At 43.2% G+C, this 21,050-nt stretch overlaps 1 protein-coding gene across 1 annotated transcript in view; it reads left to right on the top strand.

The window, feature by feature from the left end:
- The window catches only part of KIF7 (kinesin family member 7), a 48,177-nt gene extending 31,338 nt beyond the window's left edge, over nucleotides 1–16,839 (top strand). Inside the window, exons 11-19 of the mRNA XM_056571932.1 lie at nucleotides 241–443; nucleotides 832–1,029; nucleotides 1,349–1,474; nucleotides 1,777–1,953; nucleotides 10,418–10,633; nucleotides 12,720–12,926; nucleotides 13,836–14,034; nucleotides 16,064–16,228; nucleotides 16,306–16,839. Coding sequence (XP_056427907.1) covers nucleotides 241–443; nucleotides 832–1,029; nucleotides 1,349–1,474; nucleotides 1,777–1,953; nucleotides 10,418–10,633; nucleotides 12,720–12,926; nucleotides 13,836–14,034; nucleotides 16,064–16,228; nucleotides 16,306–16,712 — 1,898 coding nt within the window. The 3' untranslated portion in view covers nucleotides 16,713–16,839. The remainder of the gene's footprint in view (nucleotides 1–240; nucleotides 444–831; nucleotides 1,030–1,348; nucleotides 1,475–1,776; nucleotides 1,954–10,417; nucleotides 10,634–12,719; nucleotides 12,927–13,835; nucleotides 14,035–16,063; nucleotides 16,229–16,305) is intronic.
- The last annotated feature ends 4,211 nt before the right edge of the window (nucleotides 16,840–21,050 follow it).

Below are 21,050 nucleotides of genomic sequence, written 5' to 3'. Positions count from 1 at the left end.
GTTGCTCTCCAAAAATGTAGTAATATCCGTAACAAATTTGTGCAGTTGTGTTCAGGTCTGCTGGGCATGACACTCAACAATATTTCACTTATGACCAGAATTTAATATTATGTTTAGTGAATTTTTCCAAGATGGGTTTGCTTTTAAAGCCATAAAATTATTATTTTGTTAACCCCTAATGTCCACAATACGTTGAAAAGCCATGATTTGAAATGTTGGATTGACTTTGTCTTGTGACAGGAAGAGAAGCTCAAGCTATGAATAAGCAGTACTGTATGAAGATATCGGAGCTCGAAACTGAGGCAGAACAAGCGCGGATGGAGGTTAGTGAGAACCAGCGACAACTGCAGGAGCTTGAAGGGAAAGAGACTCGAGATCCAGTTGAAAAATGCAAAGTGCAGGAGTGCCGCAAGAAGATAGCCGCTGCAGAGAGTAAAGTGCAGGTACATATCATTCATTAATTTATTTATTAAAGGACTTAAAGGGGTACTCCACTGCCCTAGCGTTCTAAACATTTATTTCTGAACGCTGGGTGCGGGCTGTTGGGGTTGTCGCATCATAGCCATGCCCCTTGTGATGTCACGCCACTCCCCCTCAATGCCAGTCTATGGTAGGGGGCGTGGCAGCCGACAAACCCCCTCCCATAGACTTGCATTGAGCGGCTTGGCCGTGACGTCACGACCCCCGCACCCAGCTTTCAGAACAAAATGATCCGAACGCTGGGGCAGTGGTGTACCCCTTTAACATCAATTGTAATAATGTTCTGGTTGTTCATTTTATGTAAATTTCAACTTTTTTGCTGATACATGAAATCCACTTCTGATTCTGCAGGTTATTAAAGAGAAGAAACAAGCAACAGAAAAGTTGGCTTCACTCTCTGTCCAGAGCGTAAAGCGTGTTCAAGAACTTGAGAAAAACATTTTGCAGATGAAACAGCAGCAAGGACAGTTACAAAAGAAGCTGAAAGAAGAGACCGATCAGAAGCGGCGTCTTGAGAGCGAGATGCAGAAGCGGAGACACAGAGAGAAGGTGACTGTATTAATGCATGCAGCGACTTATAAACATCTTTTCAATAGCAGTCATTTAGCCGAGAATGTATATTGATAAAGGGTTCATGAAAGCTCCTCTGTAATCTGCAAAACCCACTGCAGACATCTGCCAGGCAAACATAGTGTATTTTGTTCCTATTAATCATTACAAAATACAAAGTTATCCTTTTTGTTTTCTTTCCTCAAAGGGTCCAGTTTCCTTGTTGTGGTAAGAAATGCAAAGTGGGCCTAGAAAAGCCCAGCAGGTGGTTGGGTAGGAAGGAGTCCAATTAACAAAAGATTGCCTGCCTTGTCTTTAGGAGCTGGAGCTGAAGCATGAGCAGCAACAAAAGATATTGCGGATCAAAACGGAGGAAATTGCAGCTTTTCAAAGGAAAAGAAGAAGTGGGAGCAATGGGTCAGTTATCAGTTTGGAGCAGCAGCAGGTAGGCTGAACGGATTTCATGCTGTCTGCTAGAACAGAGCGTGCCTCATCCCAAGGGGCTATGTAATTGTTCAGTCATCTTCGAATCAACTCACTCACTCTCCGTATCTATTGTGCACTCTCTTTTTTTTTTTTTTTAAAGTGAAGGAAATCTTTTTTTTTTTTTATTTATTTATTTTTTTTGTCGACTTCAATTTTTTGAGATGGCTCAGAAATCTCCCTTTTTTTTAGCTTCAAAAATCTTCCAGAACATTTGTCATCTGTCTTTTTTTTTTTGTTTTTGTTTGTTTTATTTTTTTATAGAAAATTGAAGAGCAGAAGAAATGGCTGGACAGTGAAATCGATAAGGTGCTTGAGCAGCGCCGTGCCTTGGATGAGTTAGAAGAAGAGCTCAAGAAAAGGGAAGGTATATTGATCAAAAGAGAAGCCCTTCTACAAGAAAAGAACGATTTGGAGATTAAAAGGCTTCGATCCAGCCAGGTGAGACTTTGGGTCATTAGCATCAGAACATTTATCTGCTTTATTCTTTGAATAGAACTGATATGTTGGCTTAGTTCTTGACATTAACAGAGAAATGAGCGCTCGCGTATTAACCATGCTGATGAGTAAGGATTAGATAGTTATGAAAGGCACTTGAGAACGCTCACAAATATAAAAAATGGAAATGCTTAAGAATGGAGAAGATATTAGAGCTTAATTATATTCGATTATGAAATAACATTTCTGAAGATTTGTAAAGAATATATTGGGTGTGAGAACACTTATTTCTTATCAAAACCTCATTTAGCAACCTTTAAAAGTTGTCTTGGGATGCACTTGTGCTACCTGAAATAATTAAGTACATTTGTAGCATTAGAAATGTTATGGTAAGTTTTACATGTGGAAGATTTTTGGAAGGTAATTGCCGATACCGATAATGCCCAAAATCGTGATTATTGGCCGATAATATCGGCCAAACCGATAATCGGTCGATCCCTAATAGTTAGTGGATGGTGAGTGACACCACACAACATTGGAAAATAAATTAAAGATGCATTTAGATAAATACAAAACTGAGATCAAAGAAAATAAACATAAAAAATTTGTGAGAGATTACACCGACTTTGCGACAGACCAAGTATATACATATAAAAGTCAAAATCGTGGTCGTAGCGGATTTCCCATACCCGCAGGACAAAATTATCCTGTGAGGACCTTCTCTGAATCCGATACTTCGGGGACAGAGGGGTGCACATCGGACACCAGTGGGGCACAAAATAAGAGGAAGCCGCCCACAAAATAAGAGGAAAGCTAAATACTACAGAGGTAGACAGCAGGGTAACAAGTGAGCACAAAATAAACCATATACAGTGCCCTCTCAACAACAACAGGCACCCCCACAACAACAAGCAGTTTATTCAACATTACACCAACCACAAAGTAATATTTTCCCTCAGCCAGTATGTGGCAACTTTGGTGGTGGGGGTGGATCATTATCCACCAATGTAGTGGATTCGGTCACAAGCACTGGCCTGAATACCGGGAGTCAGATAACCCCTATTCAATCAGGCAACAGAATGGATGGAATGCCAGTGGGTTTACCAACATTGCCGATGTTTTTACCACAAGGTACACAAGGACAAACAAGTGGAATGTCTTTTTTTAGGAATACCACCAGTAACACAGGCGGGGAGAATAGATCAGATCTAGATGGGAGATTGGGTGACGATTTGAAAGTCATCAATCTGTCATCTAGGTCATTAACCACCATAGAAGAGAATCTCCTATGTAAAGGACTGACTTTTGCGTCTGTACCTAAATTTGATACATTTTCCTGGATAAAGGACATAAACCTTTTTGCCAGAAAGGTGGCACTGCACAAATGGCACATCCAGCATGACTGTGATGCTAGAAGCCTGCTAGAGAGGGAGGAGAGAGTACGCCACGATCTACATGAACTTTGGTTGGAAAGTGAAGGCCATGAAATAAGATTTTCAGCCCCACTTACAGAATTAAAGCCAAGGTCGCAAATCACTCCACAATTCTCGCAATTCCCAAATGTAGAAACATTCGTGGATCTAGTTACACAGGACATTGAGAGAATAAACCCAAGGAGATCATCAACTCCAAACAATCTGACTCAGGAGGAACAGCAGGCCCTTGACCGTCTGAGGGATGATGACTCTATAGTCATCAAGCCATCAGACAAGGGCGGCAATATTGTGGTCTTAGATAGAGCCAATTACATAGAAATGGTAATGCGGCTGTTGGCAGATAGGGAGAAATATGAGATCTTGGGTTCTGATCCTACAAGTGCTTATCTTGACAATTACAGGAAGTTACTGACTGAGGCCAGAGATAAGTCATTGATCTCAGAGTCGAAGTATAAATTTATGTTTAATCCACACCCCACCATAGCCACCTTTTTATGCACTTCCCAAAACACACAAATCCACTGACCCCATCAAGGGACGCCCCATTGTCAGGCAATGATTGCCTGACACAGGGGGCAAATATATACCTTGATCAAGTCCTCGCACCTTTTGTCACCACACTACCCTCACATTTACGAGTCACAAAAGACACTCTCACCAAAATTCACAATATCACTGTTACGGAGTCTATGATATTAGCCAGCATTGACGTGGAAAGCTTATATAGCAATATTCGCCACGAGCTAGGCATACAAGCGGTCAAACACTTTTTGAGCACAAGGAGCACAAACTTTTCGGAGCACAATGATTTTGTCTATTCACTCCTTCACTTTGTATTGACACATAATTATTTTATTTTTAATGGGAAATTTTATCACCAAACACAAAGAACAGCAATGGGGGCGTCGTGTGCACCGAATTATGCAAATTTATTTTAAGGGTGGTGGGAGGACACTATGGTTTTTGGGGACACTTTGAGCACATACACAGAGCACATTTTATTTTGGGGACGTTACATTGATGACATCCTCATTTTGTGGGATGGTGATGGGGCACTGTTTAAGGATTTTATTTCGACACTGAATGATAATAACATCGGTATGTTATTTACTTATGAAATAGGTGGCCGATCCATTAACTTCCTGGATCTCAACATTTTTGTTGATGAGAACAACTGTATACAAACCAAGATATACAGGAAGCCCACGTCCTCCAACTCATTGTTACATTGGACAAGCTGGCACCCCTGGTCACTAAAGAAAAGCGTTCCGACTGGCCAGTATTTACGGGCCAGGAGGAACTGCTCAGAGGATACATCCTTTCAAATTGAGTGCAATGAGTTATTTAGGAGGTTCAGACAGAGGGGCTATCCCAAAAGGCATCTAAAGACGGCCTACCATCGGGCAAAGGATAGTGTAAGATCTGATCTCCTTAGAAACTTGCGACCAGATGGTGCAGGACAGCAGCCGATACGCTGTATAGGCACATATGATGGCCAAAATGACAAAATAATGGCAATATTAAATTGGCATTGGCACCTACTACACAGGGACCCTGAACTTAAAGATGTAATTGGAAAGAAACCTAGGGTCACATTTCGTCAAGGACCCAATTTATTGGTCAATAGCCATCTGAGACAAGAGGGTAGACCTACCAACTGGCTTACTAGCAGTGTAACTGGGTCTTTCGGATGTGGGAATTGCAGTTTTTGTAAGTTTCTACCGAGAACCAAGAAGTTCATAAACCCAGTGGACGCACGGGAGTATGAAATCCGACAGTTTGTGAATTGCAAAACAAGAAACATAGTCTATGCCGCCCAATGCGAATGCCCTAAGCTCTACGTAGTTAAGACCACGCAGGAATTTAGGAGACGTATTAGTCAACATTTAAGTAACATTAGGACGGAAGCAGATACGCCGATTTCAAGACATATGCATGCTGTACATAGTAACAAATTATTTGACTTGAAATTTTGGGGTATCTGCATATGAAATTGGGTCCAAGAAAAGAGAACATTGACAGAATACTTCTGAGGGAAGAAGCTAAATGGATATATAGACTCAAATGTCTATCACCTAGAGGCCTAAATGAGGGCTTTTCATACGCAGCATTTCTTAATTGAAATAATAGAGGAATAGAAACTAATATGCTAGATTTACATTGATGAGTGAGATAATGAAAGGTCACCACCAACAATAGGACAACCCACATATATTAGAACACCAAATACCAATATACTTACCTGTTAGAACAACAACAATAAAAATATACTATATTAAATATTATTGAAACAAACAAAGGGGCACCAGAAGAAAATTTATATATAATATCACTGAATATCTATAATATTATCTAATACTTACCGTGAAGATTTATGGGCTCGAGGAGGATTGGGACCGTGGGGTGATGTCTAGGTTGAGACGCACCTTCTGATACCTAGTAGAAGGAAACAGCAGAGTATATAAGAATTTATATAGAAATAGATCATATGGCACATATAATGGCACTACATTGGATGGATAATAAGGAGGAGGAGGTCTTGGTTGGACCCCCTAGACAAATATAGAATAGACACGAGTGAGTCATACTTAATATATTACATATGTAGTGTTATACTATATGCCATATGTGGAGATATCTATTGAGTCCACTTGATGCAGGCATCTGTATATGCTCTATAGAAGATAAATAAAAGTTTAGATCTATTTTTATATACTTCTCTTTAGTCCAGGGATGTTATATGGTACATCTTGGATGAACTAAATGGATATATAGATTGCTTGGATACCATCCTTAACAGCGGTGAGGTAGTAATAATTATTATAATGAATAATGGTGCTGAAGCTGTGTACATATAGGAGCATGTGCAATGTTCCTTTTGGATTTCAGACTAAGTCCGCTCAATGCACTGGTGCGCAGGCCGAGATGGAGCGCAAACAATAGATGTATGGAACGCAAGTCAGGCGCGTGCGCGGATAGGAGATCGTGACAGGCCGCTGATGATCATGTGACACTGAGATCATAGATTATGACGAGGAGGGGACTCGGGCATGATGATAGGCTGGAACAACGTACAGCGGCGCTTGCAGTAATAAGGAGTAGGACCTGATTGGTCAGATTGAGATGTACACAGGTGCTTTACAGGTAAGTGAGCAATGATAGGTGGTTTAACAAGAATGGGAGGTCCTAAGAGGGATAAATGCCCAGATGGTTGACACATGAGTTGATGCCGTTTTCCCTCCTGATGACGTTACGGCTGTAACGAAACACGTAGAGGAGGCATTGTCAGCGTTTTTACAGCGGTGTCTTGTGTGTGCAATCTACAGTGGAACTGCAGTCCACTTGTGACAGAATTGATACAACAGTGTATTAACTGGATGGAATACGTATACTATTAATAAACACACACAAGCCCGTGGTTTTAAGTGAATATACTCATCATTAACTCTTTTATTAGAATACAAATAAAAGTTAAGTTTTAGGGGTTTTGGGAATTAATAAGGGTATCAGTGGCCCTGGGCTTCCCAGGGTCAAAGGTTTTTCGTATCTGCGGGGTCCCAGTTGCTATCAGCAACCAGGACCCGCAGCTAGTACCGGACATCGCCGATCGGGCTGATGGCCGGTATTAACCCTTTAGATGCCACAATTAAAGTTGATTGTGGCATCTAAAATGGGAGAATACACTGCCGGTTAGCTCAGCGGAATTGTTGGGGACCGCCGCGCTGAAATCGCTGCGTCCCGAACAGCTGAGAGGACAGTGGGAGGTGTCTTACCTTCTTCCCGGCTGTCCGATTGGTGTGTGATTGTTCAAAGCTTGAAATCCAAGCTTGAGCAATCAAGCGCAGAAAACACTGATCAATGCATTCCTATGGCAATGCATTGAACAGTGCCTGCAATCAGTATATGCAATGTTACATCCCCTAGAGGGAGCTATAACACTGAATAAAAAAAGTTAATAAATGTGATTTAACCCCTTCCCTAATTAAAATCAGAATCACCCCCCTTTTTCCCTTTAAAAAAAAAAAGTGTGTAAATAAAAACAAACATGTGGTATCATCGCGTGCGTAAATGTCCGAACCATAAAAATATATTGTTAATTAAACCGCACGGTCAATGGTGTACGCGCAAAAATGACACGTATTTTTGGTCACTTTTTTTACCATAAATTTTTTTATAAAAAGCAATCAAAAAGTTTGATCAAAAAAAAAAAAATGGTACCGATAAAAACGTCAGATCACAGCGCAAAAAATGAGCCCTCATACCGCCCCGTTTGTGAAAAAATAAAAAAGTTATAGGGGTCAGAAGATGACAATTTTAAACGTATAAATTTTCCTGCATGTAGTTATGATTTTTTCCAGTAGTACGACTAAATCAAACCTATATAAGTAGGGTATCATTTTAACCGTATGGACCTACAGAATAAAGATAAGGTGTCATTTTTACCGAAATATGCACTGCGTAGAAACGGAAGCCCCCAAAAGTTACAAAATTGTTTTTTTTCTTAAAGAAGGACTCCAGCGCAAAATAACTTATCCCCTATCCAAAGCATAAGGGGATGAGTTATAGATCGCGGGGGGTCCGAGCGCTGGCCCCCCCCGGGACCTCCTGGACGGGGCCACGGCAGTCTGCAGGAAGTGAAGTTTTGTCCCCAGTGGAAAGCCGCGGCAGACTCTCCCCCTCCATATATCTCTATGGGGTACATGGAGGGGGCGTGTCGGCCGCCACGTCATGCGGGGACGGAACACCCCCTTTCCTGTATATTCCCGTGGCCCCTTACCGCAAATCCCCATAGCAAACCTTTTCTAAACTGGACGGTTCCCGAGACACGTGTCATCAGAGAGAACTTAGACAGAAATGAACAACCTTAACTTCAGAAGCTCATAAGTACTGAATGGATTAAGATTTTTTTAATACAAGTAATTGACAAATCTGTTTAACTTTCTGGAGCCAGTTGATATATATAAAAAAGTTTTTCCTGGATAACCCCTTTAAGGGGTAAGCACTTTTCTTGTTTGTTTTTTATACATTTTGTAATCGCACACACCTCAGCTGTTTCAGAAATTATTTTTGAAGAGGAAGCAAAGCCTCATGTTAGTCACTGTACAGCTTAGGATGCTTTCTTTTCTTCAGTAGGTGCACTTTAACACACAACATGCATTCCTCGCTTGTATTTGTGCTTGGCTTGGCTTGGCTTCTCTGTTCACATGTAGCTGTATTCATTGCTTTTGAAAATCCTGTTTGTGGTCAATCACATATAACTGGAACAGAAGCAGCTACCGGCCTGGTAGAAGCAATATATAAAAGATTACACCAGGAGAGAGAGAGAGTAAGGCTGGGTTCACACCACGTTTTCTTAAATACGGTTCCCGTATACGGTTTGGAGGAGGGGGCGGGGCTTAGTCGCGGCGCCCGCACTCAGCCGTATTCGGGAACCGTATTTAATGTATGTCTATGAGCCGACCGGAGTGAACCGCAGCCTCCGGTCTGCTTCGTTTTCGGCCGTATGCGGTTTCCCGACCGCAGGCAAAAACGTGGTCGACCACGTTTTTGCCTGCAGTCGGGAAACCGCGTACGGCCGAAAACGAAGCAGACCGGAGGCTGCGGTTCACTCCGGTCGGCTCATAGACATACATTAAATACGGTTCCCGAATACGGCTGAGTGCGGGCGCCGCGATTAAGCCCTGCCCCCTCCTCCAAACCGTATACGGGAACCGTATTTAAGAAAACGTGGTGTGAACCCAGCCTAACCCTGACTATGCAAGTATTATTTACTTACAAGTGATTAACATAGTGTTTCCCAACCAGGGTGCCTCCAGTTGTTGAAAAACTACAACTCCCAGCAGGCCCGGACAGCCAAAGGCTGTCCGGGCCTGCTGGGAGTTGTAGTTTTGCAACAGCTGGAGACACCCTGGTTGGGATACACTGGATTAAAGGGGTACTCCGGTGGAAAACTTTTTTTTTTTTTTTTTGTAAATCAACTGGTGGCAGAAAGTTAAACAGATTTGTAAATTACGTGTAATAGAAACAGAGTCCGGCACTGCTTAAGTGGAGATAGGCTAACACTCAAGGGCAGGTGTGGAGATAATACAGCCAAATGGGGGTGCTCAGTCCAAATAGCAGAGGATATTGTACAAACAGTCCATGTAGAAAATGAGACTGCACTCACCCAGGTAGTTGCTGATGAATATTCGCAGGAGTCCACAGCATGATGGCAACAGCTGTGTCGTGCTTCCGCACTTTGTCAGACCAAGTGCGGAAGCACGACACAGCTGTTGCCATCACACTGTGAACTCCTGCGTCCCTGCCGTGATACCTGTCTGACACTGCACCTCCCCGCTTGATTTCCTATATGGAATAAAGAATATTCATCAGAAACATCCTGGGTGAGTGCCGTCTCATTTTCTACATGGACAGATTTGTAAATTACTTCTATTAAAAAAATCTTAATCTTTCCAGTACTTATTAGCTGCTGAATACTACAGAGGAAATTATTTTCTTTTTGGAACACAGTGCTCTCTGCTGAATCACGAGCACAGTGCTCTCTGCTGACATCTCTGTCGATTTTAGGAACTGTCCACGGTAGTAGAAAATCCCCATAGCAAACATATGCTGCTCTGGACAGTTCCTAAAATGGACAGAGATGTCAGCAGTGAGCACTGCTCGTGATGTCAACAGAGAGCTCTGTGTTCCAAAACGAAAAGAATTTCCTCTGTAGTGGTCAGCAGCTAAAAAGTACTGGAAGGATTAAGATTTTTTTAATAGAAGTAGTTTACAAATCTGTTTAACTTTCTGCCACCAGTTGATTTAAAAAAAATAATAATAATAATAAAGTTTTCCACCAGAGTACCCCTTTAACACAATGAAAATGCATTGTGTATTTTGTATGCGTATTAATAATTTGTTTGCTGTCTACACTTACATATACTTGAAAATGAGACAAAATGTCTACTGCCTGACTAACATATAGCATGTGATGTAAAGTTACTGTTTTGCCTCCTTTTTAATGGACTGGTTTATTCTGCTTTTTTCAGGCTTTGAGCAATGATATTTTCAGAGTGTCTAGCCGCATTGAAGATTTAGAGAAGGAGTTGTCCGAAAAGAATGGACAGTTGCGCCAGGGCAGCGCTTGCGAACAACAGCGTATACGAGATGAAATTAACAACTTAAGGCACGAAAAGGAGCTGCTGCTAAAGCAGAGGGTGGATATAGATGAAAAGCTGCGCCAAGGCAACCTACTTTCTGCTGAGGTGATTTTCAAATGTAACATTGAAAGAGCACTATAGCTGACAGGACAGAAAGGTTCCAAAGAGGGTTTATCATCATAGCTCGGAATAGTGCTTCATATCTCCTGTTGGGGTACTGGAGGAAAAGCTGGCCATACACATAAGAGAATTACTGGCCCAAATGCCCAACTTTGCCTAATTCAGCTGGCCATTATTTGTAAAGTATACTGCTGAAAATGTGATTGGCTGCAATGAATTTTCTCTCAAGTGGGTATAGGCTGGTGCCATTAGGAGGTGATGCTCCTCCTGCCCATGTTATACCCCTCCTGCAGGCAGTGAGCTCATCCGTTTTGATCTTAGTGTCTGTAGAGGAGGCAGACGACTCCTGCTCTGCAGGTCTGCATCTTTTTTTTATTTTATTTATCCACCACTTCTCTTCCCAGCTCCCAACTCTCTCCCTCCTGTGCCTTGTGGTCCAGTGATCTCCCTCTCCATGGTCTTCTCATGTTGTGTCAAGGTGTTTTTGGGCAGGTTACACCCCACCCAACCCTTTGTCTGGTGGCTTCTCTCTTCATACCATTACCATACCGTTAATAGAGAATTTCATATGCACTTGATGGAGCTCACTGGCCCCTATTTACTGGAGTGTAGGTTTCTTTGTGGGTTTTAATTCCCTATTTTCCACAGTATTTACTAAGCTTTCCCTACATTTTCCACTTTCCCTACACTTTGCTTTTTTTACACATGCTCTGATCTGTCTGGTTTTCCTCAGCTCAAATCCACCACATTTTATGTGGAAACCTTAGTAAATATGTTGTTTTTTTGTGAAAATGTCAGGAACACGCCCCTTTTCAGAGACCATGCCCCCTATTCCCGGCAGCCACGCCCCTATTTCAGGTTTTCTTAGCAAAATGGAGAGTTAGTCAGGGTTTTTTCAAATCGGACACAAATTCTGGCGCAGACAGAATCTGGCGCAATGCAACAAAATCTGGCGCACAAACCAACAAAACATGTCTGGTTTGCAATAGTAAATGAGGGCCACTGTCTCTCTTCCAGTTTTCTTTATATGGAGTAATAGAACAGATTACCTCCTTCTGCTACACATAAAACTTGCTGCAGCTACCTAAATAGTCACATTGCCCCCTTTCCCTCCTTTCATAGGCAGACTAATACTGTTAGGCACATGACTCTCTACTACTCCTTTAGGTGCCTGACATTGCTATGCAGACAAACACATTACCGCTTGCTATAGGCAGGGTACGAGCGTTGTGTAGATTTCCCTCTACTGCGTGACGAAGCACCTAACACGGCTGTGCATGTGGGTATTTTACCCTCTTCCATAAGCAGAGTAATAGTGCTACACAGATGGCTTTACCATGCTACATTCACTACATCACTACATTGGACACTACATCTGCTTAAATTCTTTTTGTGTATGAAGCGTACTAGTTTGCTCAAGGCCAGAAAGCCTTACACATGTTTTTTCCACATCCTACAGGTCTTTTTTCCTCCAGTAGCAGAAGTTACCATTTCCTCTTTTTCTATTGTTCAGATGGCACTTTTTTTTGATGTCTCAGCTGTCCTACAGGTTTCTCTGAGGTCCTCCCAGCTATACTCACTCCCCATCTGAATTTTCAGCTCTTCCAATAAGTCTCTTTCCACCCACTGGTCCAGCTCTTCATCTTTTTCCAATATTACCTCCTTCCAAGTACGAGGATGACCTTTGTACAGCCTGTTGCTTTGACACAGTGAGTTCCATCTTGTTCCACAGCTCATTCCTCCAGACCTGAGGAACAATCCACTGATCGGGGGAATACAGCATCTTGGCTGTTCTCTCCATATCTACAGTACAGTACAGTCTATAGGGTGCACATTTTACTATACTTCAGGGTTGTCCGGGTCATCATCCTCTGCAGGCAGTATCAGTTATGTCAACCTGTTGACCTATGTATTTTTTGTTTGCGTGTCTTCTCATTAACATGGTTTAGTAAAAATCAATATTGGAATGAACAATTTGTTGTGTGATCTTGAATTCTTGGAACAATGGTTGTAATGACACTTTCCATTCATTGAAGTTCTGTGTATTGACCCCTCTTTTAACACTGTTTAGGAAGAGAGGATACTTTTCCAGCTAGACGAGGCCATAGAAGCTCTTGATGCTGCGATTGAATACAAGAATGAATCCATTACTCGCAGACAACGAGTTCTCCGTGCCTCTGCCAGCCTTCTCTCCCAGTGCGAGATGAACCTCATGGCAAAACTTAGTTATCTGTCATCCTCGGAAACTCGGGCTCTCCTCTGTAAATATTTTGACAAGGTATGCATTGCTATTTCTGGAAGCCTTATTTCTCTATGTTCCATAGAGTGAGAAGAATGCAAATGGTATGTGAATGATTTCTTTGTGTCCGATAACACCCATCCAGTCTAGAGCTGCGGTGCTGCATTCTTTATTACTGCCTATTAACATTTTCAACCATTTGTTCTTAGGATAGACTATTAGAATGTGATTGCCCATGTACCTGTTATACAATCTTTTCACTGTCATTCTGTATAGTCATAAGTTGGGAACAATCAAAGTACATTTAGTGATGCAGTATTACTTGTGTTTCACGCAGTAAGGAACAGCACAGAATGAATTAGAATCAGCCTTGGCCCCTTTGCTTATTGAGTCCTACAACAATTGTATCCTCTCACATATCTAAAGCAGGCCATTGACAAAGTGTCTATCATGTATGATTGAAATGGTTTTATAACCATTAACTTGTATTTCATTCATTCATTTTTTGTGTAGTTGCAAGTCCGTGATGTCACGAGCCTCCGGTGCCGCAGTACCGGGACGTCTCGAGCCTTGGGTGCTGCAGGGAGATCACGGGCGGTCCCAGCGGCAGGACCCCCCATGATCAGACATCATATCCCCTACCCTTTTGGATAGGGAATAAGATGTCTAGGGGCGGAGCCCCTTTGAAGGGGTAGTCCCACCTTGCTGATTGTTTATGTAACTTCAGGCTTTTCCAAACACCTCTTGCAAATGCTGACAAACAGGAGCTGGACAGAGTACTCAGGACGGAGTACTCAGTACTCAGGTGGGACAACCCCTTTAAGCATTCTAACTGCAATAAAAAATGTAGAACATTTCATGGTAACATTTTTACATGCCTTACATGCTAGTTGAAAATTACTGTACAATCAGATGTGGCCATTTTGAGTTTCATTTCGTTTTCTACAGGTAGTTACCCTGCGTGAGGAGGAGCACAAATTACAGATTTCCTTCTCAGAACTGGAAATGAAGTTGGAGGAGCAGCATCGCTTAGTATGCTGGCTTGAGGTTGCATTGGAACGACAACGCCTAGAAATGGATCGTCAGCTTACCTTACAGCAAAAGGAGCATGAATGTAACATACAACTGCTGCTGAAACAGTGTCAAGGTGCAAAATTATAGTCACTGCATAGTGCAGAATCAAATGTGTAAATTTACAGAAAGCATTTACCGTATTTATCGGCGTATAACACGCACTTTTTAGGCTAAAATTTTTAGCCTAAAGTCTGTGTGCGTGTTATATGCTGATACACCCCCAGGAAAGGCAGGGGAGAGAGGCTGTCGCTGCCCGCTTCTCTCCCCTTGCCTTTCCTGGGGTCTAGAGCGCTGCTGTCGGCCCTTTTCACCCCCGCCGACAGCCAGGGGGAGAGAAGGGGCAGCGGCACCCATTGCCGGCGCCGCTGCCCCGTTGCCTCCCCCCATCCCCGGTGGCATAATTACCTGAGTCGGGTCCGCGCTGCTCCAGGCCTCCGTCGTGCGTCCCCGGCGTCATTGCTATGCGCTGAACGGCGCGGCGCATGACGTCAGAGCGCCGCGCCGTGCATAGCAACGACGCTGGGGACGCACGACGGAGGCCTGGAGCAGCGCGGACCCGACTCAGGTAATTATGCCACCGGGGATGGGGGGAGGCAACGGGGCAGCGGCGCCGGCAATGGGTGCCGCTGCCCCTTCTCTCCCCCTGGCTGTTGGCGCCGCTTCTCTCTCCCTGGCTATCGGCGCCGGCACCGATAGTCAGGGGGACAGAACGGGCAGCGGCACCGATAACCAGGGGGTGAAAAGGGCCGACAGCAGCGCTCTAGACCCCAGGAAAGGCAAGGGGAGAGAAGCGGGCAGCGACGGCCTCTCTCCCCCTGCCTTTCCTGGGGGTGTATCGGCGTATAACACGCACACAGACTTTAGGCCCTCATACCACCCTCATAGTCTTTCTGACCGTTTGAGTGGACACATGCACATTTGTGGCCTGCTGGAGGTAATTGTGGAGGGCTCTGGCAATGCTCCTCCTTGCACAAAGGCGGAGGTAGCGGTCCTGCTGCTGGGTTGTTGCTCTCCTACTAAGGCCTCCTCCACATCTCCTGATGTACTGGCCTGTCCTGGTAGCGCTTCCATGCTATGGACACTACACTGACAGATACAGTAAACCTTCTAGCCACAGCTCGCAATGATGTGCCATCATGGATGAGCTGCACTACCTGAGCCACTTCTGTGGGTTGTAGACTCCGTCTCATGCTACCAGTGAAAGCACCGCCAGCATTCAAAAGTGACCAAAACATCAGCCAAAAAAAAATAGGAACTGAGAAGTAGTCTGTGGTCACCATCTGCAGAACCACTCCTTTATTGGGGGTGTCTTGCTGATTGCCTATAATTTCCACCTGTTGTCTGTTCCATTTGCACAACAGCTGTGAAATGGATTGTCAATCAGTGTTGCTTCCTGAGTGGACAGTGTGATTTCACAGAAGTGTCATTGACTTGGAGTTACATTGTGTGGTTTAAGTGTTCCCTTTATTTTTTTAATCAGTGTATGATCCTTCTGACTCTGTCTGAGACTGTGGAACACACACTATATTGTAGTGCAGGGCAGCAGTATAGCTCTTTTCTTACTAGACAACAGCAGGACGAAATACAGAAGATGTCCAGCAGCTTAGGTTACGCTGCAGCATCTCCAGTCATTGTATGGCAGCAGGAAGTGACAGTGAGCAGAACATCTACTTGGGACCAGGCGGAGTGATCTGGGCATGCACGTCCATGATAAAACTATACAGTTGGTATCATGTAACTTATCAAAAGTAACATTTTAAAGTAACTAAGAAATTAACATTTCGTGTATCAGATCCGTTTGAGTTTAAAGTGTACTCCACTGGCCAGCATGGAACTAAATGTTCCGAACGCTGTTTTTGAGCTGCGGGGGTCGGCCATGCCCCCTCGTGACATCACTGCCACGCCCTCTGAATGCAAGTCTATGGGAGGGGGCGTGACGGCTGTCACGCCCCCTCCCATAGACTTGTATTCAGGGGGCGTGGACCGTGATGTCATAAGGGGGCGTGGCCGACCCCCGCAGAGCGAAAACAGCGTTCAGAACATTTAGTTCCACGTTGGCCAGTAGAGTACACCTTTAATGATAACGTTTCATATCTTTTCAGACCAAATGGGTGAAGGGCTGGCTGGGAGCAAGAGACAATATGAAGGTAGAATACTGATGCTTGAGAATGAACTTGGTTGGTATATGTGGGCCCATCAGGAGTTGAGTCAACGATTAAGCCGAATGGCTGTTCCTCCTCTCAATCCTCAAGGAACCCATGGGAAAGGTAAGCGATTTCTTGAAGTGTGACATGAGATTTGATGTTAATAGCATGCGTGTTTATCGGTTTCTGTTTTTCTCCAGTTACTCTAGGTGATGGAAGGACCATTCCCAGCAGCACAGATAGACAAGTCTCTTTAGTTGGTTCAACAGATGAGCAAAATAATGTGTCTGTAGACCTAAATATTCAGCCTCCTGCTCCTGACCGAAACCTGAGGCCTAGGGAAGATTTAATACATGTCCCGTTACCTCCCACATGGAGACGATCTTCTTTGCCTTCTGAAGAACAGACTTTTTTAGAGGATCTCAGGCATCGTGAAACGGTGGTTGAAACATTAAACACCAGAGTGGTACAGCCAAGTGAAGGTGGTTGTCAGAGACCTATTCTGTACCATCCCAAATCTCGGAGAGATGTTCGTAGATGTAACATAAGCGTCATGCCTTTCACGTCTAATGCTGAAATGATTGATGTTCGGAAAAATCCACTTTAGGTGTACATTGACTTATGTTTCTGAATTGTGAGGATGCCCACTGTGGTGATGTTGTAGAGGTCTACCAGCCACATTAAACCACTTGGTTACTTTGGATGACGTGTCTTCCAACCAGCGTGCCTCCAGCTGTTGCAAAACTACAACTCTCAGCATGCCCAGACAGCCGTTGGCTGTCTGGGCATGCTGGGAGTTGTAGTTTTGCAACAGCTGGAGGCACGCTGGTTGGGAGACTCTGGGTTAGGTAAACTATAGTTCTCCAGTGTTCAAATTATGACATAAGAATTCTGTCTTTGCAGCCATGACCATTCTGGACTGCTCACATGGGCGGAAGCGCTGACAGGTGCATATTCCAAAGCATGTATGATATTACCAATGGCTGCAGGGTATAGATGTTTTCTATATTATTATTATTTTTTTTTTGTATTGTTTACTTAAATGGTACGCCCTATTTTGAAGCCTATTGGGGAATACCCTAGCTTACATTTAGTAACAGCAGAAGAAATTCAAAGCTACAGAAAGCAGCCACATAAACGTGTTACCAAATTATAGACTATTTTTACTTTGTTTTACATTGGACAACGAGTATTGTTAGGCTTCCTTTACATATATGCGTCTTCAGTTTCTCCCCCCCCCCCCCCCCCGGCGCTGCAGAAAATGCATCGGAGGGAAATGAAGCAAGAACTGATCCTTTTTATTTGGATGAGACAGTTTACAAATGTTCAGCATCTCATTTTGGATGTCGGATGATTAGACGCCCGACCGGCACAGACGTGGGAACGCATCTTGCTGCGTTCCACCGTCCAGTGATCACAAACAATGGACACCGGATGATATACAACTTATGCATTTCTGACATCAGTTATGGCAATTTTTTCCCAGGTTTGCCGGAGCCCGATGCCGGATATATGTAAATCTAGCCTAAGTGGAACATTGTACATTCCCTTTATAAAAAACATTACCACTGCTTTCCCGTGCTGTAGTACAGATCAATACTTGGACCTCTCATGACTCCATGACTTCCATGTTGGTCTATGCCTAGGTCAGTAGGACTGTGAAGTCCAAAACACACACCAATAATATTGATGCTGTCCTATCTGTGGACAGCAGCCTCTCCTAGATTGAGCCTGCAGTAAGAATGGAGTTTTTTAAAGGGGTATTCCAGTGGAAAACTTTTTTTTTTCTTTTTTTTTTTTTATCAACTGATGCCAGAAAGTTAAACAGACCTGTAAATTACTTTTATTAAAACATCTTATTCCTTCCAGTACTTATTAGCGGCTGTATACTACAGAGGAAATTCTTTTCATTTTGGATTTCTTTTCTGTCACGACCACAGTGCTCTCTGCTGACACCTCTGTCCATGTCAGGAACTGTCCAGAGCAGGAGAAAATCACCATAGCAAACATGCTGCTCTGGACAGTTCCTAAAATGGACAGAGGTGTCAGCAGAGAGCACTGTGTTCATGACAGAAAAGAAATCCAAAAAGAATAGAATTTCCTCTGTGATATGCAGCCGCTAATAAGTACTGGAAGGATTAAGAATTTTTAATAGAAGTAATTTACAAATCTGTTCAACTTTCTGGCACCAGTTGATTAAAAAAAAAAAAAAGTTTTCCACCGGAGTACCCCTTTAATTTCTTAGCTCTCGTACCTAAATATTATAGTATCTGGCCCAGGTTTCTCCATCTGCCTAAAAACAAAGATGTTTTTTGCCCATAACAACCAATCCCTTCTGAGCTTTCATGTACTATTAAATGGACATAAGAGTTGTGATTGGTTGTTGGGAGAAAAAACTGTTTGGGTTTAAAGGAGTACTCTGGGATAGAAGAACTTATGCCCTATCCTAAGGATCAGTTTCAGATCGCAGAAAGTGTGACTGCTGGGACCCCCCGCGATCTCCCGCATGGTGCCCCGACTCTTCTAGGGGATACATTTCTCCTAGGATAGGGAAAACTTTTTTCTATTCCGGAGTACTCCTTTTAAGGCAGATCGATAAATAAAGGCCAATGTGTTTTCGAAATTTTCACAGCTGAACAGACATTATTTATTTCTTTTTATTATGACTAATGTTTGCGCCAGTGCCTTATACCATAATCCAATTCTAGATTTCAGTTAACCCAGTGTTTTCCAACCAGGGTGCCTCCAGCTTGTGCAAAACTACAACTCCCAGCATGCCCGGACAGCCAAAGGCTGTCCGGGCATGCTGGGAGTTGCAGTTTTGCACAAGCTGGAGGCACCCTGGTTGGAAAACACTGGGTTAACGTATTGGCCTCATTGTTCAATTATCTACCTCCAGTTTGTAAAGTGCGCGCATACGCCTGAAATTCCACTTTGTGAATAACACTAAAAAATATATGCATAATGCACCGTATAGATCTTTCCTGTCTATGCAGCATTTGTAGTTAGTGTATATATGTATTCTTAGTTTTGTACATACATTTTCTATTTTTTTGGAATTTTGTAATACATTAAACTACAGTTTAAAAATCTGATTTGTTCATCATTTTACAAACCTCTACAGGTTTAGGTTAGACGACCCTGGTAAAGCTGAAACTACATGTTTGTATTACATACCTGGTGAGTTATTGATTAGAATGGTGCCACCTAATTCTACGTGGAGATAGAGTCAGCAAGGCCATGATCTGTTTAACATTCGTTTTTATTGAAAGTTTGATAAAGTTACATGTAAATGATAATCCTGAAAATAGAAGTATACATCAACATGGAATTTTTCCAAAAACAGCAGATGGAATAATGCAATGTTATCAAGTCCATAAATGTAATGTCTCATGTTATGGTAAGCTGGAAAGTATGTTGCTTCAATAATGTAAAATAATTATTTTCTGTAAATAACATACATTTCAGATCAAGAAGTAAATGGAGCAAGGCCATGATCTGAGTAGAAAGAATCTCTCATAGGGTAATAGATTGCTTCCGTCAACACCAATCAGATGTAATCTAAGGATGCGTTCACACATTCAGGTTTTTAATTGCAATTATTGAATCAAAGGTAATGAATGGGTTTGAAAAGTGGAACTCTTAGGGTATGTTCACACGTGCGTATTTTCTGCTGCAGATTCTGCTGCCCATTGACTTCAATGGGTAGCAAAATCTGTTACAGCAAATCTGCAGCAGAAAATATGCCCGTGTGAATGCACCCTAAGGGTACGTTCACACGAGCGGATTTTTTTGCGGGTTTTCCGCTGCGTATTTGAAAGTGGGCGGGCTCTTCTCGGCTGTCCGCAGCAGATTTTCCGCGGTGGAATTTACACTGCGGAAAATCCGCTGCAGTCCCTACGGACTTCAATGGGGCTTGCGGTGGATTTTCCGCAGCGTAAATTCCGCTGCGGAAAATCTGCTGTGGACAGCTGAGAAGAGCCCGCCCACTTTCAAATACGCAGCGGAAAACCCGCAAAAAAATCAGCTCGTGTGAACGTACCCGAACGGTTGGTGCGTCTGCAGTGTATTTGACGCTGCAAGAGTGCTTCTGACCATCCCTAGAGTGTGCCTCCTCCTGTGTCCATGCATCCTGCCTTTGTCTGCTCATAGCATTAATCCGCCGCTACAAGCAGACACAGTGATCTACGAGTTGCCACGCGCATGGACATTGTACTCAAAGACAACGAGGTCGCTCCCTAAGCTAAGCCGAGAGGGGCCACGGTGTCTGTGAGTACGCTGCGCATGCCCACTCCGACTCGCAGATCACTGGCCCTCATTTACTATTGCAAACCCAACATGTCTTGTCAGGTTGTGCGCCTGATTCTGAAATTGTCTGCGCCAGATTTTGCGCCAGAATTGAAAAAACCCCGACTAACTCTCCATTTTGCTAAGAAAACCCAAAAAGGGGCGTGTGGTCACGAAAAGGGGCGTGTTCACAACATTTTCACAAAAACCCAACATATTTACTAAGGTTTCCACATAAAATGTGGTGAATTTCAGCTGAGGAAAACCCGACAGATCAGAGCATGTGTAAAAAAAAGCAAAGTGTAGGGAAACCTTAGTAAATACCATGGAAAAAAATTGGAGGGAATTAAAACTCACAAAGAAACCTACACAACACTCTTGGTAAATAAGGGCCACTGTGTCTGCTTGTAGCTGCGGATTGCTGTTGCGAGCAGACAAAAGCAGGACGCACGGGCACAGAAGGCGGCACTTTACAGGGACGGGCAGTAGCACATCCGCAGTATCAAATATGCTGCAGATGCACTACAGTTTACCCTACCTAAGGGAGATTTATCAAAACCTGTGCAGTTGCCCATAGCAACCAGATGACAATCTGATGAGGTCCAATTTTTTTTTTATAATACAATTTCCTGAGTGTGTTCTGTTTGTCATATACATT

The sequence above is a fragment of the Hyla sarda genome, chromosome 4 (assembly GCF_029499605.1).
Source record: "Hyla sarda isolate aHylSar1 chromosome 4, aHylSar1.hap1, whole genome shotgun sequence".
Taxonomy (NCBI): Eukaryota; Metazoa; Chordata; class Amphibia; order Anura; family Hylidae; genus Hyla; species Hyla sarda.
The sequence above is the reverse complement of the archived record's forward strand: the minus strand, read 5'-3'. Positions and strand labels throughout refer to the sequence as shown.